The following is a 21633-nucleotide window of genomic DNA, read 5'->3' as shown; positions in this document are numbered from 1 at the left end:
ACATTGACTGGATTGAGCTAGAGGATTCATCTCATTCAAAAACAAGAGTTACCGTTTGTCTGCTAACATTCTTCAGGTGTGAATATACCACATATACCACAGATGTGTCAAATATCTTTAATCTTATTTTCTGCAAAGAGTGCAACTAATAGAACAATTGCCAACCACCTCCTTTCACATGTTCTAGGTATTTTTGTAGACACCRTAAGACACTACACTGGTGTTTTCCACTGCTTCACACAGAGTAAAAGAATCTATATCTAACTCTATCCTGCTGTATAAATTGCTCAAGTAATGAAAGAATAAGAAATGACAAAGACAAAAGGGATCCTATATATAAAATAACCCCAAGAAGYAGACAAAGTAGATAATCAGTACAATTAAAAAATATCACAAACCTTGCCTGATCTTATGACCTTCACTCTGAGGCTCTGCTGACAAGCAGCTCTCCTTTGGKGTCCCTTTGTCGTGAGCAGCCTTAGGAGAGCCTCTGCTGTTTCTCCCYGGTTGGGTCTGTGAAGCGTTGAGGGACAGAAGCCTCTTGCTCTGCGTGTCAGCGGCTTTGCTGGGTACCTGAGGGACACTGGTGGCCTTCTCCCTGTTTTTGGGGTTCTGTTGTACCCGAAACTTGGTTTGTTCCACATTCTGCACCCCCTTCTGTAGCTTGGCTTCTTTCCTCTTRCTTTCCTCTTCACGTTTCCTGCAAGTAGAGTCCATACCGTAAGAATTTCAAAGATAAAATCTTGGGACCGTGTATCCAACTTGAACACACTCCTCTCTAAAAATCTGACAATGCCACAACAAAACCTTGACTTGACATATTTTTCATGAGAAAAGGACACACATTGCCCTGAAATGACTTAGCTTGATCCAAAACAACAACTGACTTGCAGCCACAGCYTAATGAAGGTTAAGTCCTTKTCAGCCAGCTGCCCATTCAGYCTGCAGTTGTTTTAACTGATCTTAMAACACTCACTTATTGAAAACAACARAATTTAGGAAGTKTTATAAACTTACAAAAATTAAAACTAGGATTTTAAAAAGAATCATGACACTAATAACTGTTTTTAMTTAGTAATGAGCAATGTTTTCATGTAAGTAGTATTGTATTTGAAAAGCCAAAAACTTTAACAAAATACATTCTCTTTGAGAATTTTTTTTTGTACTTAAACGTGTCATAGTTAGTAAAGACCAATTATAAACCAACTTTGAACTAGCTACTGGTAGAAACTTGCTGCTAAGTATTTGTCATTGGCAGATAAATTTTACATAAACATTATATGTCATCTAAATGACAAATACTGAAAACATGAGATGTGAATTAAAAATTTGTGTGCACATAGTATGCCATTACAATGGTGACATTTGGATTCCAAAAGTGAAATACATCATACATCTCTTAATAGTATAGCCATAAAAGAGGATTTTGGACAAACTTAGGAAAGGTGAATCCCTTGAATAAAATTTTGCAGCCAATTCTGAAACACAGTGGGTTTTCATTGCRCTTTATCTTTTAAATTCTTGTTGCTCCCAAGCAGAATAAACCCAACAGCACACAGCAAATGCTACATACCTACCTCCCACTGAATTTGTTTTTATAAATTAAGCYCTGGTTGCTGGATGAGGTGACACTTTTCCTGTTGGAACGGACAGGCGGTAAATGCCGTATCATGTAGCTGCCTGGTATTTTAACTTGCTTCCAGTGCTCCAACACCGTCTGCAGACTGTTGCCACATCACCTCCCAGCACRGCGTGTGACAGGTGAGTTATGCAGCACGCCAGCCCCAGTTCCTGTGAGTGGTGTCACTGCCAGCGCGTGTCACCGCGGCGCGAGCTGCCAGCGAGAAGCCCTAACTTTATCTGTCAGTGCTATCTTATCAACTATGCTCTGCAGAAGAAGCTGATTGAACTTTGCACCTGAAAAGCTGCTAATTGATCTAAAAAAAATACACTCCCAGCAGCCTGGGATTCAGTATTCCCTCTGGCACGGAAAAATGTGGCTCGTTTCAATTAATATTGGCATTCCACAACCGGACTGTGTGGGGATGCTGGAATTGTGTACAGTATGGATCTCACTGCCATTACTGTGCCATTCCAGCAGATAAATCAGATCTTGCTATTCACAGAAGAGTAATTTTCTATTCTTCACAAGAATAAGCAGCCTATTACCAGCATCCTCCATTCAGGGTATGAGAAAAGGAAGTGTGAGATGGGTTGGGTGATACAAATCAAGCCAGAGTGACCTGCACTCCTCTGATGAGCAGATCCACTCAAAACAATAACTTCAGCAACACACCAATTACAGAATTATTGAAATGACACAGGACCAGAAACTGAGAAGCAAAATTGGTTGGTTTTTTTTTTTAAAGATTCTATTTGTGTACTAATTTTTCAGATTAAACTGAAAAAAAAGAACAAAGGGAAGGGATTTCAAAGCTCCCTAYTCATAAAGTATCATCCCAATTGTCACAGTACAGCTTAGCTGAATAACAGACTCCTGAACACATAAGAACCTTCCCTCATGTTTTGCTTTCTTTAATCAGAAATTCAGTTTGYATTACAATGAAGGATATCTTTGAAATTAAAATTTCCAAGTTTTACTATTGTCTAATTTGAGAGGCTACTTGTTTCATGAGCAAGTAAAGGAAGTTGACAAGTTTCTAACTTCAGGGTTCTCAGTTATTCTCACRAGGTTCTGGTGACTCAACAGGATCCAAATTTGGGTTCCCAAGTTAGAAGCTACAGCTCGGCAGTGGTAACAGAACTGACAGGCCAACATTTCCCACTGTAAATGCAACACAGTTTTGTCCTGAATGGTCATAAGTCTGTATTTCATTGCAAAAGTGAAAGAATGAAAACTGAACCTTTAGCAGATGGAAAGGAACAGTTTCAGCCTTACATATTTGTGAAGATAGAGATACCTTGAATTTTTGATTCTGCTAACATGAATTCAACCTTTTCTATTATGTTAAGAACACTTCACTTTCTTATACATGCACTGAAGGATATTTTAAAGGGGACCGTTTTTAAAGTTACCCTTGCAAAATAAAAAAAAACTTACTTATAAAAACAAAACTGAAAAGAGATCTCCAGGTATGATCCTACTCCTGGGAGCACTTCTTCAGGACTAAGAGGAGTTATATTTCATGTTGTATAAACATGTTTCCTACTACACAATCTAGCATGATGATTATTTTTAAAAGAATGACACCACTGACTCATGAAGAGTTCAGCTTCTGATCTACAATAATCTTTTAAACTGATAGTCCTTAATAAAAATGTTAAGAGTTAATTTTTGTCCAGTATTCCTATGTTGACTTCCCAAATGTGTATTTCCTCAATCATTTCTCATATGTATTTTACCACCATTCTGATTTCTAATTTAGTCTTCAATGTGCTTACAGTCGTCCACATCTTGGTGCTATTTTCAAATTTAACTTTACTTTTTAAGTACAAATAAAGATTCATAATGGATTTATATGAAATTCTCACCAATAGAAAAGTTTAAAGATGAGAAATTTCCCATGAGAAAGTATGAAGAGTTTAGGCAAGTCTGAATGACAGCTACTGTTTCTCCATGGGCACAAAACTTGTTATTCAGACACAAAACTGAGCTGATTTGATGCAATTTGTTCTGAAGTAAAAAAAAAAMAAAMCCACAGAACAGTTCAGTCTACTTAGCATCTCTCATGGACCAACTGTTTTTTCACCCTTCCTTTTACAATGAGTATGTTTATAATGCTTTATTGTGATACCTACCTCACATCCTTTGCCAGTTCTTCATATTTAGTACCTCAGCTTGTTTAGCTTTATCATTGTATGCTCTTATTACTGTCCATTTTAGTAATTACATCAAATTTTCAATATGTGCTCTCCCTTTTCAGGTTGCTGAAGAGCTCATTATTTTCTCTGWTGCCACACTCCCCTATCTTTTCTCAGCATGTTGGGCCTGCCACCAGTTTTTTGAAAAACCTCATAATCTACATGCACTTTCTTGGCATGAGAACATTTTTCTAAATTTACTGAAGGCTGTTTAATTGAACTGCTTATTTTCTTGCTGTTCTTCTCTTCCTAAATATCCATGAGCTACTTACTCACTTTCATCCATTTCCCTTCCAAATCCACATTCTCAATCAATTTCCTCCAACTGGCCAGAATGAAACAGAGAAGTATGGATTCAGGAACTCATTCTGAGGAATTGAAAGGGAAGGTGAACAAATGAGGAATGAGTTCTGCAGCCCTTTCAAAATCCAGTATAGTGGAATATTAGTTTTCTCTCAATATGTTTTAAACCATTAAATACTATTTTCTTAAATACCTGTTTTTTCAATAAGTAAACAAAAATACTCTTTTGAAACTGTTTAACTGTTTTTTAAACAGTTTTAAAGTCTGGAAGGGATCTCAGGAAGTCATCAAGGCCAACATGCTGCTCAAAACAGGGTCAGATTTTTACTGGATGGCTCAGGTTTTTATCCAGTTATATCTTRACAACCATTATGGACAGAGACTATACAAMCTCTTTGGGCTSTTCTACTGCTCAACTGYCCCAAGGGTGAAAGAATTTCTMTTYATTTACAGACAAAAYCTCTTATTTCAACTTTTGCCTGTTACAAGTTTACCAGAGACACCAACCAGACTACAGCTCCCCGGATTATTTTGGTGGCTTTTTTTTGAAGCTGGGTGCACCATTTTCTTCCCTCCAATCACAGGGGACCTTTCCTGGTCTCGGTGACCTTTGGAAGATGTTGGAAAGTGGCCTTTGAAGGGCATCAGTTCCTTCTGTACCCTTGGATGCAGCCAGTCTGGACCCATGGACTTGTGTGGGCTGAGTTCTCTAAAGCTATCCCTGACTTAATCCTCATTCACAGCTGGCAGTTCTGCTCCTCCTTGAACCAATTCTTTTGGCAAAGAGGCCTGGGAGACCTTCTCCTGGAAGAGTGAGGAAGAGAAGGCATTGAGTCCTGCTGCCACACCTGTGTCTGTTGTCACTGAAAGCACCATTCAGCAACGGGCCCACATATTCCTTCCTCAGCCTTTTACTAATGCATTACTACTTCTGTTAATTAGAAGCACAAACTCACCTTGTTACCTGTGACATCCTTTCAAAGTCTCAATTCCATTTGAGTTTTGGTGTTTCTGACACCATCCCTACATGTCCAAGCCATACTTTTACACTCTGCCTTTGCAGTCTGTCCCAGCTTCTCGTGTAAACTGCATTTTTACATTTGAGGCTTCCCTGCTCACCCAAATTGGTCTCCTGCTGTGTCTCTTTGCTCAGTGACATAATAGTGTGCATGTTGTTTTGGTCTTCATCAACCTTCATTTTATAAATTACGATTTCTTTCATATAGGAGAGAACATGGGAGAAGATGTTTGTATAGAAATATTTCATAGGCTTTAAATACAGTGAATATAACTCTACCAGAAAATAATATAGATATGAGATACTGGCTGACTTTTTGTTGGAGGAAAAATGGATCAAAAAATAGGAAAAGAACAGAGAACTAAACCCATGAAGAGTCATGGGAGTGATTTATCTTAGCGAGACTCTCTACAATAACACATTACAAAGCAAGTTTTAAATATCTACACTGAAATAGTTGGGAGGGGGTGTTCAACCCAGAAGTTCACCATCATTCTGGATCCCCAAATAATGTCCACTTTTATCTGGAGACCAGATTTTTAAGCATCAGTAGGGATAACAGTATTTTGTATGCAGCAACACCCTGGCCAATTTTAGCTGTGGAATGCACAGATGGGGATGCAGAATGATGACAACATCATGTCCCCTTCAGTTTATTACAGATCATAAAATGGCAATTAAATAAAATTTGTTGTGTGACAACCTGATTTGCTTGTACACTCCAATTGTACTGTAATTCTCTTTTTATGGTATTTGGTACACAGACTTTGATTCTATTGTTTTCAAACAAATCAACAACAGCTAAGTAAGTTTCAGAAACTACATCAAAAACTCACAAAGGAAAACTATTATAAAATATCCCTAAATTTCCATGTGGCAATTCTTTTCCATTTAATCTTCTAGATGGTGGATCAGAGATTCTTCTAAAAATGACTGTCATCACAAAGGATAAAAGGATCTCATTTGGTAAAGTCAGTTGTGACCACACACCAATATGCAGAGCTCTTAAAAAGAAATATATAAGATAAGGGGGATATTTTCAAAGGCAGATTCTGTATGCATGGTTTTACTTCTACTGACTTCAGCAGAAAAGGCAAGCACTAGGCGAGCCACAAGTTACWGCTTCAGGAGGTAAAGATGTCAGAAAAAGATGAATTATCTGATATTTCCAGCTTTGGTTCTTCCTGGGGAATAGCAATTGTTGTCTCACATAGTAGCAATCAAACCCAGTGAAGGTCCGACTGGCCAGTAATGCAAAACATCAAACTACCACATTTGAGACAGAGTGGAGTGCAGCTGAATTTGTCTGTGATACACAGATGCAACAAAAATACCTCTAGGTGCAGTAGTTACGTTGTGTGTTTTCTCATATGATCTCTTTTTATTAAAATAATGCTACCAAATCATGCAGAAATCTTTTCAGACTGCTGTGTTTTTTTTCATTTCAGAATCAGATTTCTTCAAGAGAAACCAGGTGCTAACTTCATACTAAGAATYTTTAGGGTAAACCCCAAGCAAGCATTTTGCTAATCATTTAAGTACGTTCTGATTTTAGTAATTCACCACTTTGCTACCATTACTACGCTTAAATTGGGTCAAAACTCAGCCAGAACCTAYACATCTTACTGATAATTATTTGAATTACCTATGCTAGTTATCTGTAATCCAACATCACCAATTCATAGGAACTCTCTAATTCTAATTCTAAGACCAGAAAACTTAAGTGCAGAGAATGATACTGCCAAAACCAAACTTACAAATAGAATCCAGYTCAGGTGGCTAGAGAAGCATTAAGTTAAGCCTTACTAAACCATGCTTTTCCTGGTTTGTTTTTGGGCTTTTCCCTCAGCTACTGATCAATTTCTGTTCAAAACTGATATCAAGACTTGATAAGCCAATAATTATTTCCATTATYTCAAAGTGATAAATGTTTTCCAAGCCTTTTTATCATCGCACAGAATATCAGACAAAGATTCATGGATGCTAACATGCTATTTTCTGACCTTTTGGTATTTTGYCTTGCTCTTCTATATTACATGAAATTTGTTAACTAAACTCGGATTATGCAAAAAATAATTTCCATCTGTCTAAGTTACATGCTCCCTTCAGTTTCATGAATTTTACAAAAGAGGAACAAAAAATKATGAACAACGGATGAAATGATACAAACCTACAATAAATGTCTATGTGCTGGAATAGACTTCAAGTGTCAGACTTACTTGGCAGCAGCATCTTTCCTCAGCTGTTCGTGTTTCATTAGAAGATTCTTCCTCTCTTGGAAAGCCTTTCTAACTTTGTATCCTTTGTAGACAGCCTGGATTTTGAAAGCAGCAATATCCTGAATGGCAGCGATAGACAGAGCCCCATGTTCYAACATGAACTGGATCACTTCGTGGTGCTCACCAAGCAAGGCATAATCAAGTGGAGTATATCTAAAAAAAACCCAAAACCAAAACCAAACCACAATTATTATTGATCTAGAATTCTAATCATAATGTGCACTTACTTCACCCTCATTTAATAAGGCAACTTCTAGTATGAAGACAGACAAAACACTGTTTTCTGTAGGCTGCTTTACTCTGTTCTTAGTATTATTTTTCCTTAATTTTTCCTTATAATTCCTATTTTTCCTATTAGATAATTCCCATTTTTCYTTAATAATTCTACACACTATGGTTATGTTTAAAGCTTATTTTAGCATCCTAATATGGAAGGAATGGGGGGAGACCAGACTATATAAAGTGTTTGGACAAAATCTCCCAAAGCCCCATCCACAGCAATAACCACTTTAGGCAAGCAGTCTTTAAAAGGTGCTAGTGAGGTTTTCATACAGAAATACAAAGTAAGTTACAATATTTTTGTGTTATTTMCATATGAATTTAAGTTCTAGAGATCTACTGTCAAATCTGGCTTAACTTCTGTAACATTGACTGAGGACACTATGACTGACCAAGCAGCAGGATTAGATCAGTATCAGAGGATAACATTTTTTTAAGGTACTGGGAAGACTTAAGTCTGTTTTCAAATGGTCACAGACGTTCAAAATATTAAATTGTTTTGGGTTTTAATGGTGCCAAAAACACCTAAGCCTTTTTCAAAATAATTCCCAAATTTCCCCTTGCTGACACAGGAGCAAAATTTACTTATCTCCCTCACCAACACCGAAACTTCGGGCAAAGACATTTAGTGACTGAAAATTATCAGTCACAAACCATATTCAAGACCATATAACATAAGACCATCAAATGACAAGTGTCAATACATGTGATTGTGAAAATGAGAGCTCCCCTTGATGGTAACTTGCTGGGACACAGTGCTGGTAAGCAAAGAAAAACAGACAGAAAGCACAATTGGAGCTGCCACACAGCAATGYTTTGATGGAAGGATAAACAGCATCTGAGCTGAGGTGTCTGCAGGAATAAGGACAGTGACATAACATGAACATTTGGATGTCAAGGTGTGCTGCTAATAGCATTTAAAGAGACATAGATTTTTGATAACCCAGAAAYGGGAACTTCAGAAAGAATATAATTTCAGAAAAAACCTCATTTTTAAAGTATTCCTAATTTTGAATATTTTAAAGACACAAAAGATACTAAAGTAAACTTCATGCTATATCATCTGTCTACCAAGACAATGTATTCTAYTGCAGATTCCAGTCATGAAGAACTGTATTTTTAAATGTGGATTCTCTAACTCCATCAGAACTACCTTTGAAAGTAAAAAAAAAAAATATCACTTAAATCAAATCTGAAGAGGGGTTTTTATGACTGGGCACTTACATACACTCCTCTGTTGTGTCAGTTCAAAGCTTGATGTAAATTTTCTTTTCCCTTGGTTCTCTCTAAAGGAGATAGCTTTTAAATCAAGCTGGCTTCACCGGGAAACATATGAAGACATCAGCTGTTATAGGTAATTTAACATGAAGGTGGTCAAGCAGCAGCTTGATGCRCTCAGGACATCAAGTTGAATTACATAATAAATTTGCAAAGAACAACAAATCCAACACGCTCCAGACTAGCACTTGATCACATATTTGGCAAGCAAGTGGGCAGCTTAAAATCCTTGATGCAATCTCAGCTCTGTCTTTTCACTAATGTTTTAGTTTAAACCACTAGGTCAGAATTTTTAACTGGTATTTCATATTACATCCTAAGAAAGTAAAGAAGGGAAGCCTTTTTTCTGTAGACATACCGGAAAAAAATTTACAATGTAGTGAAATTGTTACTGATTGAAAAACAGTTTCATCCAATTACATATGAATCATATACATGAGGTTATTTTTACTTTCTTAAAACACTCAACTTTTCCACTTTTCAAACTTCCAATCTCTTAACAACCGAACAAGATTTGTAGACATTTATTAAGATGCAATTATGTAATTTTTATATACTATATATGTATTTTAGGATAACTATATTTAAAGACTGATCCATCTAGAAATACTAGGGATCACTTTTGTTCTGCACACACACTAGTGTTTAKTAGCAGACATTTGGAATACTGCTAGCTGTATTTTGAGTAATCTAGATTTATACATCAGAACATATATTAATGCCAGAAAGGAAACAAAAATATATACTATCTGAATGAGGTATTTTCTTGACATTTGAGCATCATTAGTACATTTATAAAAGTAAGGATAACAGTCTCCTTTCGGCAAAATAGTGGCTTTTAATCTTACTTATTAAAAGTAATTTAATTAAAACTGTTTATTCCATTTTCTATCAAAAATTACCAAAGAGAGCCTCTACAGTACTTACTAAGGAGATAGCTATACTTTAATTTGTGTTTCTCAAGAAAGAATAGAAACAGAAAAGGAAGAGAGATCTGAGTAGAGAACAAAAGAGAAATGATGGGGGAAGAAAGCAATTAAAAACTGGGGTTAAGTATGGAAATAGCAAATTTAGCACTGAAATATGGGGATGCAAACTCCTTAGGTTATTTAAAATGTTGAAATATTCAAATTTATATGGCATGCTGTTCATAATCTTATAATTATGAAGAGGTCATCTACTTAAAAAAAAGGCATTATAAATTTCTGCTAATAGTAATTATCTTCATGGTCAGGTGACAAATTCGAACTCCAMAACCCAAATCACTTTTAATAAACTATTATTTCTATGTCAATGAAAGACAAAGAAAAGAGATGCAAATGTGTCGTCTCTTTATGATTATAGCAGACTTTTTTTTTAAACTAGGCCTCTAGGGTACAGTTAGCCACCAGGTACTTTATAATCACCATTTTAAAATGTAACATTACATTTCTCCCATTTTCTGCCTTCTTACTGTATTCGTATCAAATAGAAAAATTCCAGTCTATTCCAACAGCAGCAGAGTTGTCTTTTCATCCTTTGTCCATACATATGTACTATCAACTTTATATAAATGAGAAAGATATTTAGTATTTCAAACAAGACTAGAGTGAGTAACCAGAAGTTCATTGTTCAGAAGTATAAGCAGTTGGAGTTTGAATGTCTTAGTTACAGAAGAGAAATTTCACATTAGAAAAGCTGCTAATGCTGAAGATTMCAGCGCTCCTTTTAGATACAGGATTATGATTCTCTTGCAGTATCAGAACATTTAACAGTAAATGGAAGGTAACACTTTGGCTCAGTTACAAAATAAGATATTCAGAGCAGCAATACCTCTCCTCACTGTTCTCCATGTGATTGGGGAAAGCATCAAAGCCCAGCAGCAAYTTTATAGCATCAAGGTAGCCATTGTTACAGAGCCAGTGCAAGGCAGTTCTTCCCTGTGAACAAGAGAACAGAACAAAAAAAAAACATTACCCCCAAACTCTATCACGCCACAATAAAAGCCATAAATCACTGTGTAATTCAATGCTCTTCTGGGCATGAAGAACAAACTTGTTCTTCTAAACAAAMTTCCTTGTTAAAATAAGAAGAATACAGCACTTAAAAATGAATTTTTTTTTTTTTAAACAAGATTTCAACACCAGTGCTTTTTCACCTAAACCAGCTGAAAAGCAGCATTAGGACACAGCCTTAGAGTTGCTSCCTTTGCAAAAGAGATACAGCATGCTCTGTGGAACTCACAATGAAAACCACTTTTCCATTACCTGGAATTATCTATGCCCTACAACAAATAGCTACAGAAAATTTCAACAAATCGGGTGTAACTCCTTTGACTGATGAGGTTCTACTGACTTCTGAGAAATTATGTCATTAAACACAGAAATCTGTTATAGGTTACACAATTGTTCTGGATCCTAATTTCAATTACTGCTTGAATAATGGCAAAAAAGAGCATATAAAGCAATCAGTGCTCTTTTTTTTTTTCCACCTGGAAAAGTGATACACATGGGTACTTCTGTGGACAAGTAATTAAAGCAGCTATTGTGCAATCCCACTTGAAGTATTTTACTTTCCTACTTGCTCTCTCTCTATGCTGGAGAAAAACACTGCAGACTCAATTAACATTCCCATGTCAGCTGTTAACAATGAATGATAGAAATCTATAAATCAGATTATTAATATGGCTCCTCATATGATCACATTTCGATAAGGAAAAATCAAAAGTGATCTGGAAAAATACAAATTTTCAATTCATGCTGCATATTAAAATACTACTTTTCTTTCAAAGTTTTACAGATGAAGGCATAGGGAAAATGATATCAGGAAGCATTCCCTTTTGTGATAAACATCAGCAAAGATCCTTCTATGTCCTGGACAAGAGAATGACCTTGAAGAAAGGGAAAATGTTTTGATTTGTGGTGATTCTAAAGTTAGTTATATACCTCAGTGAGGAAGAACAACATACCTCTTTATCCTGAATATTTGGATCAGCATTGTTTTCCAGCAACACTACCATGCAGTTAATGTAACCTCCATAAGCAGCACACTGCAGAGGTGTTCTRCCTGCATAATCCTGCACATTAGGGTTGATTTTATTTTCTATCAGGATTTGGCACACRTCAGCATTTCCTCCCAGGGCTGCCCAGTGAAGGGGTGAATGGCCATCYTGGTCAACCAAATCTACTCTTGCTCCTCCTGGAACAACAAACACAGTTTTGAGCACAAAAACAAAATACTGTTGCATGCTAAGAAAAGAGTAAATGTATTTTCAGCTAGAAGTTATTTGGTAAACCGACAATTCAGAGAAGTATTTCTGAAACCGACTTCAATTTTGTTACTCAAATCCTAAGAGAAATCAAAATTGATTTGGAATGAAATAGTTTCAAAGAAAGTCAGGCATCTAACTTTTTTACAGTCTTTTGACTATCCTCTAAGATGCTTTACAATATCCAGACTTATCAAATGCCAATGGAAAATCTATTTGATTTTTTAAGGTCTATGATTTTTTTGGTTAAACTTTTCTTTCTTGACAAAAAATAACTTCTAAAAATTAGATTTCAGATTAAATCTCTTTTTAACTCTGTAAAGCAGATAAAATATTCACAATATAAGAATGACTTTAAAAACAAGGKKTTTTTTTTTAAATTCAAGCATGCTGACACTCTTTTAAGCAGATAATTAATTCCTCTATATGTTCTTGCAAGATGTAAAAATGCTGTACAGAAGTAAAACTCCGCAAATACAGGAACTTGAACCAATCAGCAACAATAACTCTCTATACCATATTTAATTAAACATAATTCAGATTCTGATAGCCAAGCTTCTTGCATCTACAAAAGCTAAATGGCACAGGGAGTGGGAGGGAAAGCTTAACAGGAGTTAAAATATGCCCAGCAGATCACAGAGGGAAGAACGCTTTTCAGTAAGAAAGGCTGATTGATGGAAAACTTGCAAAATTTAACCTGGATATTTTTCATCTATCCATAAGTGGGATAATGTTTGAAGTAGAAGGGAAAAGTTTTTGGGAAGATAAAATGACAGAATTTTRCATCTTAGATGACACTGTTCTTTCACTGTACATCTTGCCCTTCAGCAGATATTTTATAGCTATCTAACACTGTGTACTTTGTTAAATCCAGTTTCTGTATACAAACAAAATACTGCCTATAAAAACCAACCAGGGGAAAATAATGATGTAGGATTTCTGATAGCTATCTACATTAAAAAATACTCACTAAAASAGTCTTCAAAGAACCCTAAAAATGGTTTTTCACAAAAGTGAAGAAAGCTTAATTTGGTCTTATTTATTGGTGGGGGAGAAAARAAAAMMAAAAMMAAGAAAAGACTTGCTAGGGGAAGAGCTGGTTTGAAAGACTAGCATGTACTTGCAAAGGCTTAAGCAGAAATGAGCTGTGAAAAAAATAATCTCAATTTTGAAAGTTTTGCATTTACCACTTCTAGCTATTTTGCACAACACTGATTATCTTYTAGATCCATCATGGCTATTTCACAAGGGGAACTTACAGACAAAACCTGCTTTAGGGTAGCAACTTCCTACCTCTCCTCTTGCTCAGCTGCTTATTTCCCAGTCCCATGGGAAGCAGCACCAGACCTCTGAACAGTCTGTAAAKTCCTAGGAGCTGACCTTTAATGAGYGTTTGGATCACTTCCTTGTGTCCCATCTCACAAGCCCGGAAAAGTGGCGTGTGTTTCATGACATCCAGAGCATCCACCTGTGCTTTATGCTCCAGCAGCAGCTTCACTGTGCTGACGTGGCCAGAAAGGGCAGCAGCGTGTAATGCTGGAAGAAAAAAACAGTACAAGAAAGAAACCACAATACTATGAGCTTTAGGGGTCAACAAAAAAAAAAATTAAATTTTCATTTTAAGCCATTTTAGTGGACAAGATACTTTTTACCAACCACAAGAAACTGAAGAATCATAACAAATGACAATACAACATTTTCTTGACATACAAGCAACAAGCAGAAWAACTGTTGGCCCTGAAACATTTCTAACTTGCACAAATAGAAATTKTACATTTACCATCACCAAGATAGGCTTACACTGAGGATTTGTGGAAGAATAGCAACTTCTGATTAAGAGAACATAACAATATTTACTTCTGCCTCTGCTTTGTGGCATTTCTGAGATTGCCCATCACCAGTGAAAGAAAGCTTTCATTATTTCTTCAATGCTTTCCTGAAAATGACATTTGTCTTTACTTTCAAATAAGCAAAGTTGTCCCAATTAAAACTAACTCAAGATAACTACCCAAATGTTTCTGCTCCTCTCCGCCCCTCTATTTTGTTTCAGAATTACTTGGTGAAAATTTTACACAAAAATACATAGCAAGACCACCATATCTTGCACACTATCTCCAGCTCCCTGTTTTCTTCAGGAAAATGAAAGATTACAGAAAAAATAGATTTTGCTACTTCAGATACTTCAGAACTCAGCCAAAGATGTGGTGTCCTGTAATAACTGGAAGTGTTATTGTGTGACACAGCATCCTGCAGGCACTATCATCCAGAGCTGAAGGTGACCAGTTCCCAGCTCTTCCTGAAGCAAAGGAGAACTGAATATAGCAATGAGATTCCAAACCAATGGAGGACACATTATTGGTGATTTCACTCACAGTTCGATTTCAAAATGCTTTGGATTATCTCCTGCAGTCAGCAGTCAAATCAGACAATTTACCTTCTCATACTGCCTTAAATGTAGAATGTTTTACAGATAACAAAATCAAAATAATGTAGAATAAAAAGACAAAACAGTGCTGTTCRTAAGTGCGTATTTCATAAACTGAATTCAGATTTCCCCATGAAATTTCAGAAATTTCATGCTTGGTGAGAATTGAATCTGCTCATGCAGGCAAAATGTGGGGCTGTAAGTACTCCCTACATGTCCGTATTTGTTTAATRTTAAAACAGGCAGGGTCAGGATCCRGCAGAGGCATTATACAGAAATGCAYACCACAGAGGCCAGCATTAGATGGAGCAGCTTCTCTAACCACAGMCAGAATATAAAAACAGTATCTCTGTATTTGCCAGCTACTGTTTACTACTGGTATCAGCTTATGAGACAGCAACCCAGCAAACCTGTTACACAGGCACTACAAAATGCTCAGGTTGTTCATGTTGTCATTGACCCGAATCCAGCTGATGTGCGCTCTCTTAAAAGAGTCACAAAATAAGTGATAGTAACACTGATACAGACAAAGCACTGGGGTCAGAGCCAGAGCCACTGTGAGAAGTGAAAATTGAAATCATGCCTTTGAGAGGACACTGATGTTTAAGTGCAGCAGCCTAAAAGCACAGCAGTGCTCATTGCACTCGTGAAAAATCAGTGCCTGTGCAGCAGCSGTGCGAGTGGGTGGCTATCAGTAGGAGCTGGACAAGAATGAGATCCCTGCTGCTTCATACATTTGGACGGGCCTGGTTTTCATGGTCTGACCTCACAGTAAACTCTGGGTTCTGGTTTTTGTCCTGAATCCCTTATGAAACCAAAGGCAGTAAACCACTCCATCAGATGACACATGGGGTGTGTGTAACAATACAATAGAAAAAGAGCTGCTGTGTCAGCTTGGCCAGTTCTTCCCCCCTATCACTCATTCTGACGCAGGCATCTTGTTTCGCACTTTGTGCTCAATATTTTCTTGTAAGCCAAATTTTCTGTGATGGAGTCACGGTGACTGAAGAGATTCTTCAGCCAGCTGGTCACAATGGGCCCTTTGTTCAGCCGACAGACAGAGCCCTCTCCATTGTGCGCAGTGACGGCAGAGCTATAAAGCTGCCCCTGTAATGCTCCTGCAGCGCCCATCTCCGAGAGGAGGGAAATTCCTTTCCCTTGGTGTCATTCTCCTACACAATGCCGAGAGTCTCGATGTTCTAGCACAGCTCAATGGAGAGCCTGCTCTTTTTTTTTAAGTAAATGCAAAAGGCTGCGTTAACGCAACACTGCAACAGGGCTGAACCGAGTTCGCACACAAAAGTCAGAAAAACACAGCCTTGAACTCTGCTCAGCAACTGTATCCCGGGCACGGAGATATGCGCGCTATTTTCCATCAGCGCACAGCTCCCCGTCCCAGTGCAACACCGCTTTTCCCGCACGAGAACTTGGGAATGATTAAGAACCTCTGGGGGRAAAAAAATAAAATCGGGGAGTGATTTACTGGTGGGCTTGTTTTTCTGATGGAGCTCGCTGCTCTCGCTGGGCACAATGGTGCGGCTCGGCTGATCCACAGCTCCGATCCCACCTCGACACTGTCCCTGTGCTCCACACAACGGCACTTTCAAGCAAATGGAAAATCCATTCATTTCCTTGCATCAAAAGCCCAACAACGAAATCAAGATTAAAAGGAGATTACGTATCACCGCTATGAAAGGTTTAAGACGGAAAGATAATAAACCCAACCACCTGAGTTATTCAGGCATGAAATGCACACCTGAGTAATTTCAGAAACACGGTATGTGATTACCGATTACTGCCTGCAAAGGAAAAAAACCCTTTGTGAGGAGGTTTGCACAGCAACCACAACATTGCTGCACCTTAAGGTCTGAAACGAGTACTGTGAGGTATTTGAAAGGGAAGTGTCAGGAAGCAGCAAATGTAGGTGAGACTGATAAAAGATGAAACAAGACTAAAATTGTAGAATATGTAAAGTCATCAAACATGAAGACTGAGATTCTATTTGTTGCACTATTTTTATGCTCAAAAATTACAAAGCATCACAACTTGGAAAGACTAATCTATTTTGTGTGTGTTAAATTGTAAGAAAACCAAGAATTTAGACATTAAATTAGATTTTTTTGTTAACTGTATTATGCTTCKCATTAAGATCCAGCATACCACCAAAGGAAATTTTAAAAATTCAATTTTTAATATGAAAATAATATTGACACATACTAAGTTTCAAATTCTYACCCACACCACCCTGACATTCTATTTCTTTAGCATCTGCATGCTATTAGAAGTACACTGAAAAGAGAAATGCTCTGAAACTCATATCTTTGTTTCTTGATTGGGACAAATCTATACTTCCCTAAATCTAAGCATGCAGCTTAGGCCAGTTTGAATGTGTGTCCAGCCAGAAGATAATGCTTGAGTAAATTTTAAAACAAATACCTTAAAATTTACACGAAGAAACCTTGCAAAATGCACTTCTGTTTAAAAAAAAAAACAACATGATTTCAGAAGAAATGCCCATTATTGTACTATTCATGAGTGTGTGGTCTGACTGTCAGCTTAGCTATGATTTTCCTACTTATATACACGGGTATATATCTTTGCACTTAGCTTCTAACTCTGTGACCTGTCTCTATCTGGCACTGGGTAGTTCCTGATCTCCTCACACACAGCTTACCCCTGAAGCCCCCTGCTAMTAATTCCCTCCAGATTTATGCCAAATGTATCTACATTCTCCTGTTTATTCATTCAGATGCCATCAGCACACTATACAATTTGACTGCTTTTCCTACATTTCTAACACTGTTGAATACACAAACACTTCAATACCCGTCTCTCTCACCTGTCAAAACTTTTATTGTTTCTGTTGGAAGCACTACATAGGTCCAATATTCCTAGCAAAAATTCTCTCTTTTTGTCCTTAAAGGAGATAAATTCATAGCTGCTATAGAAAATTTTGAATTTCATTACTTGCACGCTTGAATCTTGAAACATTGTGTTGCCTACTTATCCTTTGTTTCAGGCAGATAATAGGATAATAAATTTGGGGGATATCAAGTTCGACCTCTTGTTTGGACAACAGAAGTGCAATAGCTCTAATCTTTATTTCACTTTCTTTATAAATAACTATGGAACTATTTTCATTATTATAATTTAGCTACTTCAGTAGTTAGTTTGCTCTATATGGTTTCAAAGTATTTGTGCACTGACAAATAAAATTTTGAACAGGGGTTTTCAGGAAGAGTTTTTTTATGGAACTATATTTCATTTTATTCTTCAAAAAACAGAACAGCTCTTCCTTTCCCAGGATTACAGAACTAACTAAATTGCATTGCAGTACATTTCTTTTTGCTACATTTCAAATGAAATGTTCCAATGTGTGCAGAAAAAGTTTGTTTCTTTTCCACAATAAGGCAAATAATTGRCTCTCACACATAATTGAACTAATGCAGAAATGTTAAAGTACACATCCAGAAAAAGATTAATATAACTTCTAACAACGTTTTCATTTGGTGGAAATCACACTGATTGGAAAAATCCGGTGGCTCTTTACTGTAAAGCATCTTACCTGTGCCAGCGTATTTGTCTGTCATATTGATGTCAATATCCAGTTTTAAAGTCAGCATAGTCCTAATGACATCATCACTGCCTTTGCCAGCTGCCCACATGAAGGACGTTCTTCCCTCAAGATCTGAGTCATCTTTTACAGAAGGATGTTTCAAAAATACTTCTACTGTTTCCTGAAAAGACATACTGTTGAAATTAACATTAAAAGAAATCTGCAACAACAAGAAACTACTGTTTAATGTAGCTGTTTACGAAGCAAATCAAAGCTTCATTTTTCCTTTTTAAGTTTATAAAGAGTAATAGCTCAACAGGAGCACTGTATGTTCTGCTATGCCTTTTCCCCTGCCAATGATCACAGTGCATCCTTAACTATGACTTTAACACTGTCACTCATTTAACGCTTTTTTCTTTTTAGTGTCAAACACGATGTGCTCATCACAACGAAGCAAGAGAGACTGCAGTCACTATGAAGAAAAATACTATGGGCTTATTGAAACATGGCTGCAATATTGTGGAAAAAAAAAATCACAGAATTCATTAGGTTGGAAAAGACCTCTGAGACCATYGAGTCCAACCTGTGACCCAACACCACCGTGTCAACCACACCATGGCACTGAGTGCCAYGTCCAGTCTTTCCTYAAATACTCCCAGGGAACATGACTCCATTACCTCCTGAACAGCCCATTCCAATATTTCATCAGCTTTTCTGATGAAATTCCTTTTAATGGCCAACCTGAACCACCCCTGAAAATAATGCTCTTTCCAAATATTTTCACAACATATTTTTTCTCTCCAATTATAAATGCAACTGAACATRCAAATATTTTACTTTGCCAAACTCTAATATCTTGACTATTAAAAAAAAACCCTGTATTAACACAGACATATTTCTTAATTTTTTAATAACATCAACAGGTTACTAATTACTGAAATACTATAACACAGAAAAGGTTAAGGAAATCTTTACACCCTAGTCTAGTCTTTCCATTGTAACTATTACACTAAAATCTCTATTTGAAGCAAAAAAAGAATTATTTCTTCAAATGCTGTGTTTGTGTTAAGCTGTCAGCAAACAAGTCCACTTGTTTAACCTGCTGCTGGGTTCTTAATGAGTCACCCAGGAAAGGAAGGGAGAGAAAATCACAATTAYTAGAAAAAAGAATAAAGGGAAGATTTTCCCTTTTCTATCTAATGCCTTAAAAGGCTGTGTATGTAACAGCTGGGAAACATCTGGTCAGAGTCACTGGTAGGCTTGCCAATAAAAACCTGGAAGAAAAGAAGTTTAATTATTTTATTTTATATTTATATTTTATTTTAACACTGTTTTAGCCTTTCCTCTGTGTGACCCCAAAACAGTTCTATCACTGCTCTGGGCAGGATGGGAATTTCTTGGCTACAATGAACTAAATTATTTTAATCATGAAGGTGTTTGAATGTCTAAGCATCACTGATTAATTTGGATTTGTTTTTTCACTAGTAYTTACTATTTCATCCCTCTAAAGAAAGTGGAAATTTCTCATTTATCTTAAGCTACTGATATAAGATCCTTACAGCTTTGTGGATTTAGGTCTGAATTATCAGTTTATTGTGGAAATGTGCAGCCAGAAACAAGGAGAGATGGAAGCATTTAGACTTCCACACAAACCCAGCATGTGTTTACAGCTCTGTGYACTCACAGTGACCATCACCACACCTCAGACACAAACATCAGCCTCTCATTAGGMCAGAAACTCAGCACCCTCCCTGTGCTCTGCACTGCTGGAAATCCTGCAAAGTGAAAAGCACTGCACAGCTGCAGTTCACCACTACTAAGGCACACACTTCAAAAAATACAAATATTTTATTTTTCTATTAAGTTTTGGCAAAGCATTGCTTCTCTCAATGACTCTCTATTTTCTAAAGMTTTTAATTGGAAAAAGGGGAAGAAAATCCCACAGTGCTCTAAGCATTATTTTCCAAAATGAAGTTACCACAACTTGAAAAAAAAATTAAATTACAACAGGATGATTAAGAAATCAGAAAAYAGAAGTATCAGTTTAATTCTACACGTATTTTGTTATGAAAATCACATGTATTTTAACACCACTAAAAAGTGGAATAAACATCATAAGAAACAACAATACTGAAAAATAACAGTAAAGGAGAGAGCTAAACCTRGAACATTTCATTCTGTGTTATCAGGAAACTCTGAAAAATACTAAATATTATTTTAAAGAAAAATATTTAGCATTTATTCAAAAATAAGACAGGGGTGTACGTACTCTGTTTTGGACACCTCTGGAAAAATGCAGAAAGAAAAAGTAGTTCTGCATGCTACAAATCAATATGAACAGAACATCTTAAATCAGTTGGTCAGAGCATGGTGTTAATAACACCTGGGTGCAAACTCTGTTTGGGCCATTCACTTAGGAGTTGGATTTGATGATCTTTGTGGGCCCCTTCCCACTCAGAATATTCTGTGATCAGGAAATAAACATTCTGTGATTTTGCCTCACACATGAAGTTAAAAAATTTAAATAGAGATGTTTCTTTGGACCTCCTGTGGGATACCCAAGGGGTCTAAATTTGGATGGCTATATTAGGTAACTTCTCTTCTTCTAAAATTTTTCCTGTCTGTAATAAGTGGGGATAAGTTAGTCTTAGGGAACAAATTCTTCACATAAATTAAGTGCTGGCTAAATCTCTTCAGTCTTTAAAAACCCCAAGAATGTCATATTACAGCAAATAACCCACAGAAAAACAAGGCAAAGAATAAGGTATCAAGCAAATACAACTGAAAGCCATGCAAATATTTGCAGTAAAGACTAAATAATGAACTTTCTTCTTGTTAAGGACTAAGAAACATTACATTTTAACTGAGAAATATACCACACCTATCCAAAGTTGGGCAGACTGAATAAAACAACAATGTGGCTCTCAAAYCCTTGAGTGTAAAGATGCTACTCCCAGAACAAACAGGAATGTATCTCCATTCAGATGTTTGACCATGTATATGGAATGCAGAGGTGGGAATTAATTAGGGGCACATAAAGAAGAAAAAAAGCAAATAGTTTAGCTCAGAAACAGCTGGACTGGTAACAACAGAGAGAGGCTGCAGACATAATTTAGGCAGGGGCTCTTGAGTACATCACCAGCTAAAAGAGGCTTGCAGATCTGAATGAGACTCTCCTGTGTGATTCTTCAAGTCAGATGGGAAACAGTGCATTCATTGTAAGCACACAAGATTACAAAGGAATGTCTGATTCCACCACGTACTTCATTACCCCTTAAAACATAAATGATATCACAGTTTGGCTGGCTGATGGGATCAAAAAGCAGCAACATAATGAAGATGCTTCATTCAACTGAATCAAGCCCAGAGAAAGAAAGCCAATGTGAAAAATCCTTTTAGGAATACATCAATATAGAAAAGAAAAAA

The 21633-nt window shown here is 36.7% G+C and overlaps 1 protein-coding gene across 1 annotated transcript in view; it reads right to left on the bottom strand.

Annotated features, from left to right (window-relative positions):
* The window catches only part of INVS (inversin), a 77716-nt gene that overhangs the window by 9076 nt on the left and 47007 nt on the right, over positions 1 to 21633 (bottom strand). Inside the window, exons 7-12 of the mRNA XM_057368352.1 lie at positions 18217 to 18388; positions 13607 to 13762; positions 11927 to 12156; positions 10792 to 10898; positions 7363 to 7575; positions 399 to 700 (exon numbers count right to left, since the gene is read on the bottom strand). Of these exons, the coding sequence (XP_057224335.1) occupies positions 399 to 700; positions 7363 to 7575; positions 10792 to 10898; positions 11927 to 12156; positions 13607 to 13762; positions 18217 to 18388 (1180 nt within the window). The remainder of the gene's footprint in view (positions 1 to 398; positions 701 to 7362; positions 7576 to 10791; positions 10899 to 11926; positions 12157 to 13606; positions 13763 to 18216; positions 18389 to 21633) is intronic.

The sequence above is a fragment of the Malurus melanocephalus genome, unplaced genomic scaffold, assembly GCF_030028575.1.
Source record: "Malurus melanocephalus ecotype Western Australia unplaced genomic scaffold, MMel_1.1 scaffold_90, whole genome shotgun sequence".
Taxonomy (NCBI): Eukaryota; Metazoa; Chordata; class Aves; order Passeriformes; family Maluridae; genus Malurus; species Malurus melanocephalus.
Note: the sequence above shows the minus strand (reverse complement) of the source record. Positions and strands in the feature narration are given on the sequence as shown.